Source organism: Anolis sagrei, chromosome 5 (genome assembly GCF_037176765.1).
Source record: "Anolis sagrei isolate rAnoSag1 chromosome 5, rAnoSag1.mat, whole genome shotgun sequence".
Taxonomy (NCBI): Eukaryota; Metazoa; Chordata; class Lepidosauria; order Squamata; family Dactyloidae; genus Anolis; species Anolis sagrei.
The window spans coordinates 184,474,518-184,490,051 of NC_090025.1; the positions used below are offsets into that span (position 1 = coordinate 184,474,518).

The window sequence follows — 15,534 nt, forward strand, 5'->3', positions numbered from 1 at the left end:
ACAAGTTAAACATGAGCCAACAATGTGATGTGGTGGCAAAAAAGGCCAATGGGATTTTGGCCTGCTTCAATAGGAGCATAGTGTCTAGATCTAGGGAAGTAATGCTACCCCTCTATTCTGTTTTGGTTAGACCACATCTGGAATATTGTGTCCAATTCTGGGCACCACAATTCAAGAGAGATATTGACAAGCTGGAATGTGTTCAGAGGAGAGCGTCTAAAATGATAAAAGATCTGGAGAACAAGCCCTATGAGGAGCAGCTTAAGGAGCTGGGCATGTTTAGCCTGAAGAAGAGAAGGCTGAGAGGGGATATGATAGCCATGTATAAATATGTGAGAGGAAGCCACAGGGAAGAGGGAGCAAGCTTGTTTTCTGCTTCCCTGGAGACTAGGACGAGGAACAATGGCTTCAAACTACAAGAGAGGAGATTCCACCTGAACATGAGGAAGAACTTCCTGACTGTGAGAGCCGTTCAGCAGTGGAACTCTCTGCCCTGGAGTGTGGTGGAGGCTCCTTCTTTGGAAGCTTTTAAACAGAGGCTGGATGGCCATCTGTCAGGGGTGATTTGAATGCAATATTCCTGCTTCTTGGCAGGGGGTTGGACTGGATGGCCCATGAGGTCTCTTCCAACTCTTTGATTCTATGATTCTATGGTTGTCAGTCAGGTTCTGGCTGGTTGAATTAAGCTTCCCTCAGAGGACTCAAGAGTTGTCAAGGGGTGGATTATGGGAGAAGGTGATCCTGTAGTAACCTGGACCCAAATCTTGTAGAGCTTAAAGTCAAAACTAGCACTTTGTACTTTGCTCAGAAACTAATTGGAAACTGGAGTGACTTTAATGTAATATGGAGTATAACAACCCCTAGATCAGGGGTCCTCAAACTTTTTAAACAGAGGGCCAGGTCACAGTCCCTCAACCTGTTGGAGGGCCGGATTATAATTTTTTAAAAACATGAATGAATTCCTATGCACACTGCACATATCTTATTTGTAGTGCAAAAAACACTTAAAACAATACAATAATTAAAATGAAGAACAATTTTAACAAATATAAACTTATTAGTTTTTCCATGAGAAGTGTGGGCCTGGTTTTGGCTGATGAGATAGGATTATTGTTGTTGTGTGCTTTCAAATCATTTCAGACTTAGATTGACTGAGCAAGGGCCAGATAAATGACCTTGGAGGGCCGTATTTGGCCCCCGGGCCTTAGTTTGAGGACCCCTGTCCTAGATGTTCCTATGTAACCCATCTGGCTGCCATATTTTTAACCAATTGAAGTTTCCGAACTTTGTACAGAGGTAACTCAATATCCATCACATTACTGAAGTCCAACCATGAGTTACCAGCACTGAGTTACCAGCACATGCTCTGCCATCTTTTGATCATCAGATTTATCTTTTGAAGTCAGGAATTAGTTAGACTTGGGCCCTAACTAATTTCAGACTACATGATTATAGCATTATCACCCTGATTAAACTGCCTTAAAGCTTTTGTGGTAGGGTGATATTTAGAATTCCCACCCAAAGCATTCAAGTTAATCCCAAAACTGCAAATTGGGACAGTGGAAAGCTATGAAAGTTATACATCTGTTATACCTTTTATGGATTTGGTATATACTCTATAGGAATTTCTAGATCAGAACTTCTTCCCACAATTCCTAATTCTTACCAGCTGTTAGTAATTGTGGGAGTTGAGGTCCAAAACATCTGGAGGGCCCATACCTGCTCTCAATCATAAGTTGATCATAGAGTTGTGCTTGAGGACCTAGAGATACCAAGAGAAAACATGTTAGGTATTTTTTAAAATCAAAAACTATTTTTTTAATTTGCTTTTTTCCACTTTTATGGGGGTCCTTCGCTTCTAGCCTCCACAAAAATGGAGGGTCTTGCTGTACATATAAATTAGTGTTTGACACATAGGAAAATGATTGAATCCCCCCCCCCCCCCAATTCCTAGTGATAGGAGACCATCTTCCACAACATTTGAAGATGGCTAGCTGAGGGCAAACTGGTCAGTTTCTTCAACACTTGCTTGTGGGTTTCATCATGGGAAACTACATACCAGACTAGACAAAATTCTTCTGTCTGCTTATATTCCTTAGGGCACTGCTTTGGCCAAGAGAAACAATTGCAATTGCAGTCTACTAAACTGCATATCTGTTTGCAATCAGACCTTAAAGTTGCCTGAGGGCAGCAAGACTTTTGAACTTTGCAGTCAGTTTTCGCTCTGTCCTGAAATGAAGTCTCACAAGAAGAGAGACTTCTTCAGATCTCAATTTCTTTGAAACCTCTGTAGCAGCTAGCTAGTTGTGTGTGTGTGTGTGTGTGTGTGTGTGTGCGTGCGCTTTAAAGCCTGTCACTCCGGTTGGCAAATAGATCGAGGCATCATCATTCACTCTTGGTTTATTATTTGAGCATTTCCATGGCAACTCTCATTCTCAGCTAGACTGACTTGCAGGTTGCTTTGTGTGCGGTGAAAGGTTGATGTTGCACTTCGCAAAACAAGACAAGTAAAACACAGGTTTTTGCTCAATGACTTTGATGAGTACATTACAAACTAGTGCCGAGCAGAAGAACCAACCCGACATTTTGTCACCATAAATCCAGCAACGATTCAGAATTGGGATTACCATCCATATATGTATATATACACACACATACATATACATACACACACATATATGGGATATTGTGCTTCAGATCTTTCAAATCTTGCACACTATAACACGATCTACATAGAACACTGGCACAAAATAGGCATTAAAATCAGCAGAAGCACCAAGAAATAAGAGGTATTGCTATATTTTAAGGAGCACCAAAGATTGCAGAGAAAAAAATAATTTTTAATGAAAGAACCTAACGTTTCCTAAACAAGGACTGAGCATGCTTGGAAATCAAAGAATTTTGAGTGTTGGGTTGAAGTTGCACACTTTCCAATCCTGTGTTGAAAAATTGAAAGCTGGACTAGGTTCATCTTCAAACTATTGAAAGACTATAATGCTGTGGTTCTCAACCTGTGGGTCCCCAGGTGTTTTGGCCTACAACTCCCAGAAATCCCAGAAAGTTTACATGCTGTTTGGATTTTTGGGAGATGAAGGCCAAAACATCTGGGGAACCATAGGTTGAGAAACCACTGCTATAATGCATAATGTGCATATAATGAATACATAGAAACAGCAGGGAAGCACATTTTAAGCAAGAGAAACAGTCTAAGCATTCCGAAGGCTGGTGATATTTAAACAGAAGTAGATGTCTTTTCCTGAATCAGATCACATTGGTAGAGAATTGACAGGTTTAACTATCCATAGCCCTCCAGGGTTTCAGGTAGGATTGTTTCTCAAATTTACCTGGAAATTCCTGGCATTTCACAACAGTCACCCGCTTATTACAGAGAATAGGTCTCAATTCTGCTTTGCTTCTGAAATGAGATTTATCATGTCAGAAGCAAATTGAAAATACAGTTATATAGAAAAACCATAACAAAGTTTAAAACTTGGCATTATATCAAAGTTCCTTTGACCAGAAGCTGACCACTTGGATTGCCTCTGGTGTCGCTGTAAGAATGTCCTCCATTTTGCATGTGGCAAGGCTCCGGTTGCATTGTAATAGGTGGTCTGTGCTTTGCTCTTCTCCACTCTCGCACGTCGCAGACTCCACTTTGTAGCCTCATTTCTTAAGAAGGAGGGTGACTAAAATTAAGGGTCTGGAGAACAAGCCCTATGAGGAGCAACTGAAAGAGCTGGACATGTTTAGCCTGCAGAAGAGAAGGCTGAGAGGAGACATGATGAGGGCCATGTATAAATATGAGAGGGGAAATCATAGGGAGGAGCGAGCAAGCTTGTTTTCTGCTGCCCTGGAGACTAGGACACAATGGAACAATGGTTTCAAACTACAGGAAAGGAGATTCCACCTGAACATGAGGAAGAACTTCCTGACTGTGAGAGCTGTTCAGCAGTGGAACTCTCTGCCCCGGAGTGTAGTGGAGGCTTCTTCTTTGGAGGATTTTAAGCAGAGGCAGCCTGACCATCTGCCAGGAGTGTTTTGAATGCAATTTTCCTGTTTCTTGGCTGGGGATTGGACTGGATGGCCCATGAGGTCTCTTTCAACTCTATGATTCTATGATTTTATGATTGGCTCTGCATCTCGTGGTGTCAGAGTGTAGTTTGTTCAGGGCCTTTCAAGTTGCCTAATCTTCTGTGAGCCCAGGAGGGAGTCTCTCATCTGGTATCAGCCACTGATTGAGGTTCTGGGTTTTAATCTGGCACTTTTGGACTCCTGCTTGCTGTGGTGTTCCTGCGAGTACATCTGTAGATCTTGATTTGAGGTGTTGGAGTGCTGGCTGATAACCAAACAGAGGATGGGCTGGAAATGTCACTGCCTTGGTCCTTTCATTACAGGCTGCTACTTCCCAACAGATGCCAGGTGGTGCAGTACCGGCTAAACAGTATAATTTCTCCAGGGTGTAGGGCATAGACATTCTGTGATAATGCAGCATGCTGAAGAAGAAACTTGCAGCACGAAATTAGATGAAACCAAGGTATTTTCCACGTAGTATTTGGTGTGTGTTTTTATCAGTGGATGTTGAGACATTTCTATAGTGAATAAGGAATCGGAGTCAGTTAGGGCTTCTTAAAAATCTTCCACTCATAACCACTTTTTACCTGAGAAATTTTTACATGACTGAGTATATGGGTATATAAAATATGTATGCAAATTGAGCATTTACTGATAATAAATCAAGTTGTTGTTCATTCGTTCAGTCATTTCCGACTCTTTTGACCTCATGGACCAGCCCATGCCAAAGCTCCCTGTTGGCCGTCACTACCCCAGCTCCTTCAAGGTCAATCCAGTCACTTCAAGGATGCCATCCATCCATCTTGCCCTTGGTTGGCCCCTCTTCCTTTTTCCTTCCATTTTCCCCTGCATAATTGTCTTCTCTAAGCTTTCCTTTTTTCTCATGATGTGGCCGAAGTACTTAATCTTGGCCTCTACTATTCTTCCCTCCAATGAGCAGCCGGGCTTTATTTCCTGAAGTATGGACTGGTTGGATCTTCTTGCAGTCCAAGGCACTCTCAGAACTGTCCTCCAACACCACATTTCAAAAGCATCTATCTTCTTTCGCTCAGTCGAGCTCTCACATCCGTAGGTGACTCTGCTTTAACTATGCAGATCTTCGTTGCCAGTGTGATGTCTCTACTCTTCACTATTTTATTGAGATTGGACATTGCTCTCCTCCCAAAAAGTAAGTGTCTCCTGATTTCCTGGCTGCAGTCTGCGTCTGCAGTCATCTTTGCACCTAGAAATACAAAGTCTGTCACTGCCTCCACATTTTCTCCCTCTATTTCCCAGTTGTCAATCATTCTTGTTGCTATAATCTTGGTTTTTTTAATGTTTAACTGCAACCCAGATTTTGCGCTTTCTTCTTTCACCTTGATTAGAAGGCTCCTCAGCTCCTCCCCACTTTTGGCCATCAAAGTGGTGTCAACTGCATATCTAAGGTTGTTAATGTTTCTTTCAGCAATTTTCACCCCAGCCTTGTATTCGTCAAGCCCCACACATCGCATGATGTGTTCTCCATACAAATTGAATAGGTGGGGTGAGAGTATACAACCCTGCCGTACGCCTTTCCCAATCTTGAACCAGTCTGATGTTCCATGGTCAGTTCTGACTGTTGCTACTTGGTCCTTATACGGATTCCTCAGGAGAGAGATAAGGTGATTTGGTATGCCCATACCACCAAGAACTTGCCACAATTTATTATGATCCCCACACAGTCAAAGGCTTTAGAATAGTCAATAAAACAGAAATAGATGTTTTCTGGAACTCCCTGCCTTTCTCCATTATCCAGCAGATATTGGCAATTTGGTCTCATAAAGGAATAATAAATCATAAAGGAATTAATTTGAAAACAATGTTTGGAATGCATTTAAATTTATCACTTATTAAATACAAAAACAAATTTGCATATCAGATGAATGTGCTTGTTTGTTTTTACATAAAGAATTAAATCTTGGCTGAGGATTTGATACTGTCAGACACAGACCATCTTCAACATTTTTCATGCTATGCTGGCATGCTTGGTTTGCAGCCTCAAGTGGCAGAGTATATACTCTGTTGACTCTCCTTCTTTCTTCCTGAATTCATGCAAATGTCTAAAACAACCACTAGGTAGCAAGCTACACACATTTTTCAGGGCCCTGAGATTAAGTTAGGGGACCTCAACTGGGATTCTGACCCACATGTTAAGAAACTTTGGAGTAGATAACCTCTAAGTCTTTTGCCAACTCTATAGTTTCCTAGTGAAAGTTTACTGCAGGGAAACCCCATCTCTGCTTGCCAAAATGATCAATGGCACTAGATCAGTGATTCTGAACTTTCCTAATGCCGTGACCCCTTAATACAGTTCCTCATGTTGTTCTGACCCCCGACCATAAAATTATTTTCATTGCTCCTTCATAACTGTAATTTTTCTTCTGTTATGAATCGTAATGTACATATCTGATATGCAGGATGTATTTTCACTCACTGGACCAAATTTGGCACAAATACCTGATACACCCAAATTTGAATACTGGTAGGGTTGGGGGGGGGGGGGTTGTCATTTGGGAGTTGTAGTTGCTGGGATTTATAGTTCATATACAATCAAAGAGCATTCTGAACTCCACCAACCATGGAATTGAACCAAACTTGGCACACAGAACTCTCATGGGCAACAGAAAATACTGGAAGGACCTCTGAGGAAGCCTGCCATAGATGCAGGCGAAACGTCAGGAGAAATGCCTCTAGAACATGGCCATATAGCCCGAAAAAACCCACAAGAACTGAGTGATTCTGGCCATGAAAGCCTTCGACAATACAATACTGGAAGGGTTTGGTGGGCATTGATCTTGAGTTTTGGAGCTGTAGTTCACCTACATCCAGAGAGTACTGCAGACTCAAACTTGACACAAATACTCAATGTGCACAAATGTGGACACTGGTGGAGTTTGGGAAAAATAGACCTTGACATTTGGGAGCTGTAGTTGCTGGGATTTATAGTTCACCTACAATCAAATAGCATTCTGAATCCCACCAACATAGATTTGGGGCAAACTTCCCACACAGAACTCCCATGACCAATGGAGAATACTGGAAGGGTTTGGTGGGCATTGACCTTGAGTTTTGGAGTTGTAGTTCACCTACATCCAAAGATCAGGCGGAGGGCTTTTGGTGGGAGAATTCGACGTCTGTTTCCCGAAAGGAAAGAGAAGAACAGGCAGAGAGATCTTCAGCCTTCTTTGCCAAAGAGATTCCAAAGACCTTTAGAAATGTGTGTTTTCTGATGGTCTTTGGTGACCCCTCTGAAACCCCACTTGCGACTCCCCCAGGGATCCTGACCCTCAGGTTGAAAAACGCTGCACTAGATGCTAGGATTCCTAATCCCAATTTCCTGGAAAGAAAGGGAGAGGGCAGGTTGAAGAAATCTGCCTAAAAATAAAGTTTTTTAAAAAAATAAATAAAGGAAGTAGTGATATGAAATGAATAGCACACCAGTTGACCTCAGCAGGATTTACGGTAATTTGGTTTAGACATGCCGGGGCTTGACACTCCATTGTTATTGCATGCCTTCAAGTTATTTGTGATTTATGTACAGCAACAGTAAAATGACCTATTACATTGCTTTCTTAGATTTCTTCAGGGAGAGTTAGGCATGGCCTTCTCTTGAGCTTTGGCTGGACTGCATCTCCCATTAGCCCCAGTTTAGCTTATGACCAGGTATAAGACGGGAGTTGGTTCATCCAGTGTTCACCTATTCCACTTATAATGTCCATACAATAGATCCACACTGTAGAAATAACTGTTGGAGCATGAAAGCAATCAGTGTGTGTGTGTGTGTATGTGTGTGTCTTTCAACTGTAAAATAAGATGAATGAAGCTGATTGGTCGGGCTATGCAAGGAGCAGGCTGAGCCTGGGACTCTTGGATACTATTACATTTTTGTTCAGGCTTGAGCAAAGCAGATTCTTGGAGAGAAGCAGAGAGAGAAGGATTTTGGTGTGTATTCTTGCTTCATGAGCTGCTGAAAGAATTTATCCACATGGACAAAGAAAGACCATTTTAAATATCTCATAAAAGGACATTATGTGAGTTGATGCAACTGATCACAATGTACATATGTTTTCTGATCTATGAAGAGTAAACTACTTGTTCTTTGGGTTGTTGTAGGTTTTTTGGGCTATATGGCCATGTTCTAGAAGCATTCTCTCCTGACGTTTCGCCTGCATCTATGGCAAGCATCCTCAGAGGTTGTGAGGTCTGTTGGAAACTAGGAAAATTGGGTTTATATATCTGTTTTTTATTGTTTATCTGCGTGGCATATTTTCTTTCTCTGGCAAGTCAGTGTTTGGGCTGATCAAACATGAACTACAAGTGGTTTATTTTTACATTACGTCACAATAACACAGCTTGACACCACTTTAATTGCAATGGCTGAATGCTATGATATCTTGGAAGCTGTAGTTTGATGAGGTACCGACATTCATTGGCAGAGAAGGCTAAAGATCTAATAAAACAACGGATCCAGTGAGCCATGGCAGAGGAAATCAAACTGCATTACTTCAACATTGCAGATGCATCCATAGTTAGGGGTCAGACCAGATGACTCTGAGAAAACCTTGCTTATGAAAAGAAGTGGAGGCTTCATGGGAATGGTAGCTTGACATGGAATCATGGGAAGGGTGGTTTGACAAACTCTTTAGTGTGTTGCTGGAGTCTTTCATGGCCGAAATCACTGGGTTGCTGTGAGTTTTCAGGGCTGTACGGCCGTATTCCAGAAGCATTCTCTCCTGACGTTTGCCCCCAGGCATTTTCAGAGGTTGTGAGGTCTATTGGAAACTAGGCAAGTGGGGTTTATATATCTGTGGAATGTCCAGGGTGGGAGAAAGAACTCTTGTCTGGGTTGCCGTGAATTTTCTGGGCTGTATGGCCATGTTCCAGAAGGATTTTTTCCTGACGTTTTCCCCACATCTATGTCAGGCATACTCAGAAGTTGTGAGGTCTGTTGGAAACTAGGCAAGTGAGGTTGATATATCTGTGGAAGGTCCAGGGTGGGAGAAAAAACTCTTGTCTGGGTTGCTGCGAGTTTTCAGAGCTGTACAGCCATATTCCATATTCTCCTGCCATTTTGCCCACATCTATGGCAGGCATTCTCAGAGGTTGTGAAGTCTGTTGAAAACTAGGCAAGTGGGGTTGATATATCTGTGGAAGGTCCAGGACGGGAAAAAGAACTCTTTTCTGTTGGAGGCAAGTGTGAAAGTTGCAATTAAGCACCTTGATTAGCATTGAATGGCCTTGTAGCTTCAAGGCCTGGTTGATTCTTCTCTTTAGCCTTCTCTGCCAAGAAAAAAAAATAGTGCTAGAGGAGCCTCACCAAACTGCAACTCCTAGGATTTCATAGAATTGAGGCATGGAAGTTAAAGTGGCGTGAAATGGAACTAATTCTACAGTCTAGATCAGTAGTTCTCAACCAGTAGTTTTCCATAGAAACATAGTGTTGGAAGAGACCGCGTGGGCCATCCAGTCCAACTCCTGCCAAGAAGCAGGAAAATTGCATTCAAAGCACCCCTGACAGATGGCCATCCAGCCTCTGTTTAAAAGCTTCCAAAGAAGGAGCCTCCACCACACTCTGGGGCAGAGAGTTCCACTGCTGAACGGCTCTCACAGTCAGGAAGTTCTTCCTAATGTTCAGATGGAATCTCCTTTCTTGTAGTTTGAAGCCATTGTTCTGCGTCCTAGTCTGCAAGGAAGCAGAAAACAAGCTTGCTCCCTCCTCCCTGTGGCTTCCTCTCACATATTTATACATGGCTATCATATCTCCTCTCAGCCTTCTCTTCTTCAGGCTAAACATGCCCAGCTCCTTAAGCCGCTCCCCATAGGGCTTGTTCTCCAGACCCTTGATCATTTTAGTCGCCCTCCTTTGGACACATTCCAGCTTGTCAATATCTCTCTTGAATTGTGGTGCCCAGAACTGGACACAGTATTCCAGGTGTGGTCTAACCAAAACAGAATAGAGGGGTAGCATTACTTCCTTAGATCTAGACACTATGCTCCTATTGATGCAGGCCAAAATCCCATTGGCTTTTTTTGCCGCCACATCACATTGTTGGCTCATGTTTAACTTGTTGTCCACAAGGACTCCAAGATCTTTTTCACACGTACTGCTCTTGAGCCAGGCATTGTCCCCCATTCTGTATCTTTGCATTTCGTTTTTCCTGCCAAAGTGGAGTATCTTGCATTTGTCACTGTTGAACTTCATTTTGTTAGTTTTGGCCCATCTCTCTAATCCAGTGGTTCTCAATCTGGGGTCCCCAGATGTTTTTGGCCTACAACTCCCAGAAATCCCAGCCAGTTTACCAGCTGTTAGGATTTCTGGGAGTTGAAGGCCAAAAACATCTGGGGACCCCAGGTTGAGAACCACTGCTCTAATTTGTCAAGATCGTTTTGAATCCTGCTCCTGTCCTCTGGAGTATTGGCTATCCCTCCCAATTTGGTGTCGTCTGCTAGCTTGATGATCCTGCCTTCTAACCCTTCATCTAAGTCATTAATAAAGATGTTGAACAGGACCGGGCCCAGGACGGAACCCTGCTGATGGCACTCCACTCGTCACTTCTTTCCAAGAGGAAGAGGAAGTATTGGTGAGCACCCTCTGGGTTCGTCCATTTAACCAATTCCAGATCCACCTCACCGTAGTTTTGCCTAGCCCACATTGGACTAGTTTCCTTGCCAGAAGGTCATGGGGGACCTTGTCGAAGGCCTTACTGAAATCCAGGTATTGGCCTTCAATTCCCAGCTGGTAAACTGGCTGGGATTTCTGGGAGTTGTAGGCCAAAACACCACATTTCGAGAACCACTGGTCTAGATACTGAATGGACTTAAAAAGTGCGGGTTGGACTAGATGACCTTTAGGGCTCCCTGCTTCTGAAAAGACGTCGAGCCACACTCTTTGCTGTGATGCTCGAAGATGGTTGCTCTCTCGCTCCCCTAGTGGCGACGGCGGGAAGCGCGCCTCTCCGCCTGTGATGCAATCGAAGAGGGCAATTGGAGCAGCAGCAGCAGCGGGAAAAGAGCCCCGAGCGAAGCTTCCTCCGAAGCGGAGCTGCTGCTGCAACGTGTCCCGCCAGCGGCGCCTTCGCCTCCGGACCATCCGCCTTCTTTGACTCCGGAGAGAGAGAGAGAGAGAGAGAGAAGGAGAGCGGGCTTGGCCAGCAGCGCCTGCACCCGCCAAGGACAGACAGCCAGACCCTTCCCTCCTTCCCTCCCTACACACAGGCACAAGCATCGCCAGCCGGATTCCTTGATATAGAGATATATATTTGGAGATTTGGGAGTGGATCTGCCTGGCATGATGAAGGTAATCAGTCCCATTTGGGGGAAAGGAGAAGGAAGGGGAAGAAGATGCCTTCCAGAAAGAGGAGCCTTTTTAAGGAACAGAGAGGGGAGAGAAAGCTTCCTTTAGGAAAGAATAACCATTATTCTTGTTATTATTATTATTCCCATTTCTATTACTCCCAGCATTGCTTTTCCTACTGCCATTATTTCCATTGCTATTAGTATTATTATTCCTATTAGTATTCCCATTATTATTTATACTGTTATTATTATTCCTATTAGTATTGCCATTATTATTATTATTGCCATTATTATTATTATCACTATTATTCCTATTAGCATTGACATTATTATTATTCCTTTTAGTATTGACATTATTATTATTACTACTACTATATTATTATTATCCCTATTAATATCGACATTATTATTATTATCACTATTATTATTCCTATTAGTATTGACATTATTATTATTACTATATTATTATTCCTATTAGTATTGCCATTATTATTATTATTATTATTATTATTGCCATTATTATTATCACTATTATTCCTATTAGTATTGACATTATTATTATTACTATATTGTTATTCCTATTAGTATTGCCATTATTATTATTATTATTATTATTATTATTGCCTTTATTATTATCACTATTATTATTCCTTTTAGTATTGACGTTATTATTATTACTATATTATTATTCCTATTAGTATTAACATATTATTATTATTGCCATTATTATTATCACTATTATTCCTATTAGTATTGACATTCTTATCACTATTATTATTCCTATTAGTATTGACATTATTATCACGATTATTTTCACTATTATTACTATTAATATGGCCATTATTATTACTATTATTATTCCAATGAATATTGATATTATAATTCCTATTATTATGGCAATTATTATTATTCTTCCTATTAGTATTGACATTATTACTATTATTATTCCTATGAATATTGACATTATTATTTCTATTATTATCACTATTATTGTTACTCCTTTTAGTATTGACATTATTATTATTACTATATTATTATTCCTATTAGTATTGACATTATTATTATCACTATTATTAATATTAATATGGCCATTATTATTACTATGAATATTGACATTATTATTCCTATTAGTCTTGACATTATTATTACTATAGTTATTCCTTATACTATAGTATTGACTTTATTATTATTATTATTACCATATTATTATTATTATTCCTATTAGCACTGCCATTATTATTACTATATTATTATTATTATTATTCCTATTAGTATTGACATTACTATTCCTATTCCTATTAGTATTGACATTATTATCACTGATATTATCACTATTATTATTGCTATTAATATGGCCATTATTATTACTACTATTATTATTATTCCTATTAGTATTGACATTAATATTACTATTATTATCACTATTGTTATTATTACTAGTAGTATTGACATTATTACTTACTTACTAAGTAAGTAAGTATTACTATTATTATTAATCCAATTAGTATTATTATTCCTGTTAGTGTTGACATTATTATTACTACTATTATTATTATCACTATTATTATTACTAGTAGTATTGCCATTATTATTATTGCTATTATTATTTTTACTATTATCACTGTGCCTATCATTGTTCCTGCCATTGCTACTATCATTCTCATTATTTCCATTGCTACTATTCTTATTGTTATTATTGCCATTGTTATTTATTTTTTCTTCTAATTGCTATTGCTGATATCATTGATATGTGTATTAATATTGCAGCTATAAATTGCTGCGATCATTAACTGCGCAGCTGTGTTTCTGACACTTTCTTTTAAGGGACAGATTGAAATCCTCTGCTTTCTGAGAGTAGTAAACATATGGGAAATCAATAGGTTCAAAGGAGAGGAGACAACAACAATATTTTAATGTTGGAGGGAAAGGTTGTATCAATGAAGATACTTTTAAAACCTTGCTATAATTTTGTATTATTATTATTACTATTATCATCATCATCATCACTAAGGAAGGAATTCCAAATTCAGATTCTCTGTTTTCTGATAGTAACCCTATGGAAAATCAATAGATTCAAAGGAGAGGATGCAAAAACTTGTCTGTATTTTTATAATATTTTTAAAGGCTGTGGTTGAGTTTTAGGGCTTGATTCCTTTCCCCTTCCATATATATTGCAATTTAAAATGTCAGAGGGTTGTTGTTGTTGTTGTTGCTGTTGTTGTGGGGAGGATTCTTCTTTTTCTCTCCCATGCTCAGTATCTCAAATGGAGCAATAGAAAGAGCCTTGGGAGGAGAGGCAAAGCATGGCCTCGAGGCCATTTCTATTGATATACAGCTGGATTTTGAGGGTTCAGTTCTGGTTGCTGGTTTGGTCCCATCCTATGCTTCTTTCAAAAGGCCCAGGAGTTTATTTATAGATCTTTGCAAGCCAGTTCGCATGGCTCCCAGGCAGTGTGGCATTCAATGGAAGATCCGAGTCTTTTTCCTCTGCTGATCCTCCAGATATTTCCTTCCCCTCCTTCTCTGCAAACAAGTCTCTCTTCTAACAGATGTGCTGCGCAAGTGCGCATTCCTCTTTCTTTCCCATTCATATGCTTCCTTCCTTGGGTGCAACTGCTATGGCTCAGTGCTATAGGATCCTGGGATTTGTAGTTTGCCAAGGCACAGTACCCCTTGGCATAGAAAGCTAAAGACCTTGTGAATCTACAACCCTTTTGATATTGTGTGATTTAATTGTGGCATTGCATATTTGCCTATACATGGATAGATAGATAGACAGACAGACAGACAGACAGACAGACAGACACTGCCCTGAATCCCTCTGGGGAGAGAGTACAGTCTAGAAATAAATTATTATTATTATTATGAGTTGTTGTGTGTTTTCCAGGCTGTATGGCCATGTTCCAGAAGCATTCTCTCCTACTTGTTTCACCTCACAACTTTTGAGGATGCCTGCCATAGATGTAGGAGAAATGTCAGGAGAAAATGCTTCTAGAATATGGCTATACAGCCCAGAAAAAACATAATAACCCAGTTATTCCGGCCATGAAAGCCTTTGACAATATGTTGTTGCTGTGGTGGTGGTGGTGGTGAAAGCCTTCAAATAATAATAATAATCATCAGTTCTTGTGGGTTTTTTCGGGCTATATGGCCATGTCCTAGAGGCATTTCTCCTGACGTTTCGCCTGCATCTATGGCAAGCATCCTCAGAGGTGAAGCCTTCGACAATACAATAATAATAATAATAATAATAATAATCCTTTATTTATACCCCGCTACCATCTCCCAGAGGACTCGGTGTGACTTACAAGAGGCCGACCCCAAATACATCAATAAAAACAACACAGCAATACAGACAATAAATAAACTCATAAACAAAGCAATAAACAATAACAATAACACCACGACACATTAAAAACCTATGGCAGGGCCAAATGTAATGATTAAAATTTTAAAATACGGAGCATGACAAGGTGACATATAACTAGGCTGGCTATTTGGAGAGAAATGGAGCGAGCAGACAATCCTAGAAACTTGTTGTTGTTGTTGTTGTTGTTATCATTATTACAATACTTCCATAGCATCTTAAGCCATGCTGGTTACATTGGGAGTTGTAGTTTTGCAAGGACTTTAACCTTCTCTACCAAAGAGTTCTGGTGCCTCTCTAAACTATAACTCCCAATATTTCATACTATTGAGCCATGGCAGTCAAACTGCATTAATTCTACAGGTGAGAGGGAGGGAAATGAATTCTCCACTACAACATCCATGCTTGATTTCTAAGCTGACAGGATGTTAGCTTCGACAAGACAAGAAACTTGTCCAGACAATAATCAATCAGGACCAGCTAACACTCCCAACAAAGTATTCCCCCAGGCAGCAACCAGTCAGGCTTTGAAGCTGCAAGGCCATTCAGTGTTAATCAGGGTGGCCCATTGTAATATTCACACTTGCCTCCAACAGACAAGAGTTCATTCTCCCACCCTGGACATTCCACAAATATATATATCTCACATGCCTAGTTTCCAGCAGATCTCACAACCTCTGAGGATGCCTGCCATAGATGTGGGCAAACATCAGGAGAGAATGCTACTGGAACATGTCCATACAGCCCGGAAAACTCTCAGCAACCTAGTGACAGGATGTTGG

At 40.5% G+C, this 15,534-nt stretch overlaps 1 protein-coding gene across 2 annotated transcripts in view; it reads left to right on the plus strand.

Moving 5' to 3' along the window:
* Positions 1-11,047: 11,047 nt before the first annotated feature.
* The window catches only part of BCAT1 (branched chain amino acid transaminase 1), an 87,100-nt gene continuing 82,613 nt past the window's right edge, over positions 11,048-15,534 (plus strand). The window contains exon 1 of one of the 2 annotated variants that reach the window (XM_060776587.2): positions 11,048-11,386. In XM_060776587.2, the coding sequence (XP_060632570.1) occupies positions 11,378-11,386 (9 nt within the window). In that variant the 5' untranslated portion in view covers positions 11,048-11,377. The remainder of the gene's footprint in view (positions 11,387-15,534) is intronic. The other variant, XM_060776590.2, reaches the window with a different exon arrangement.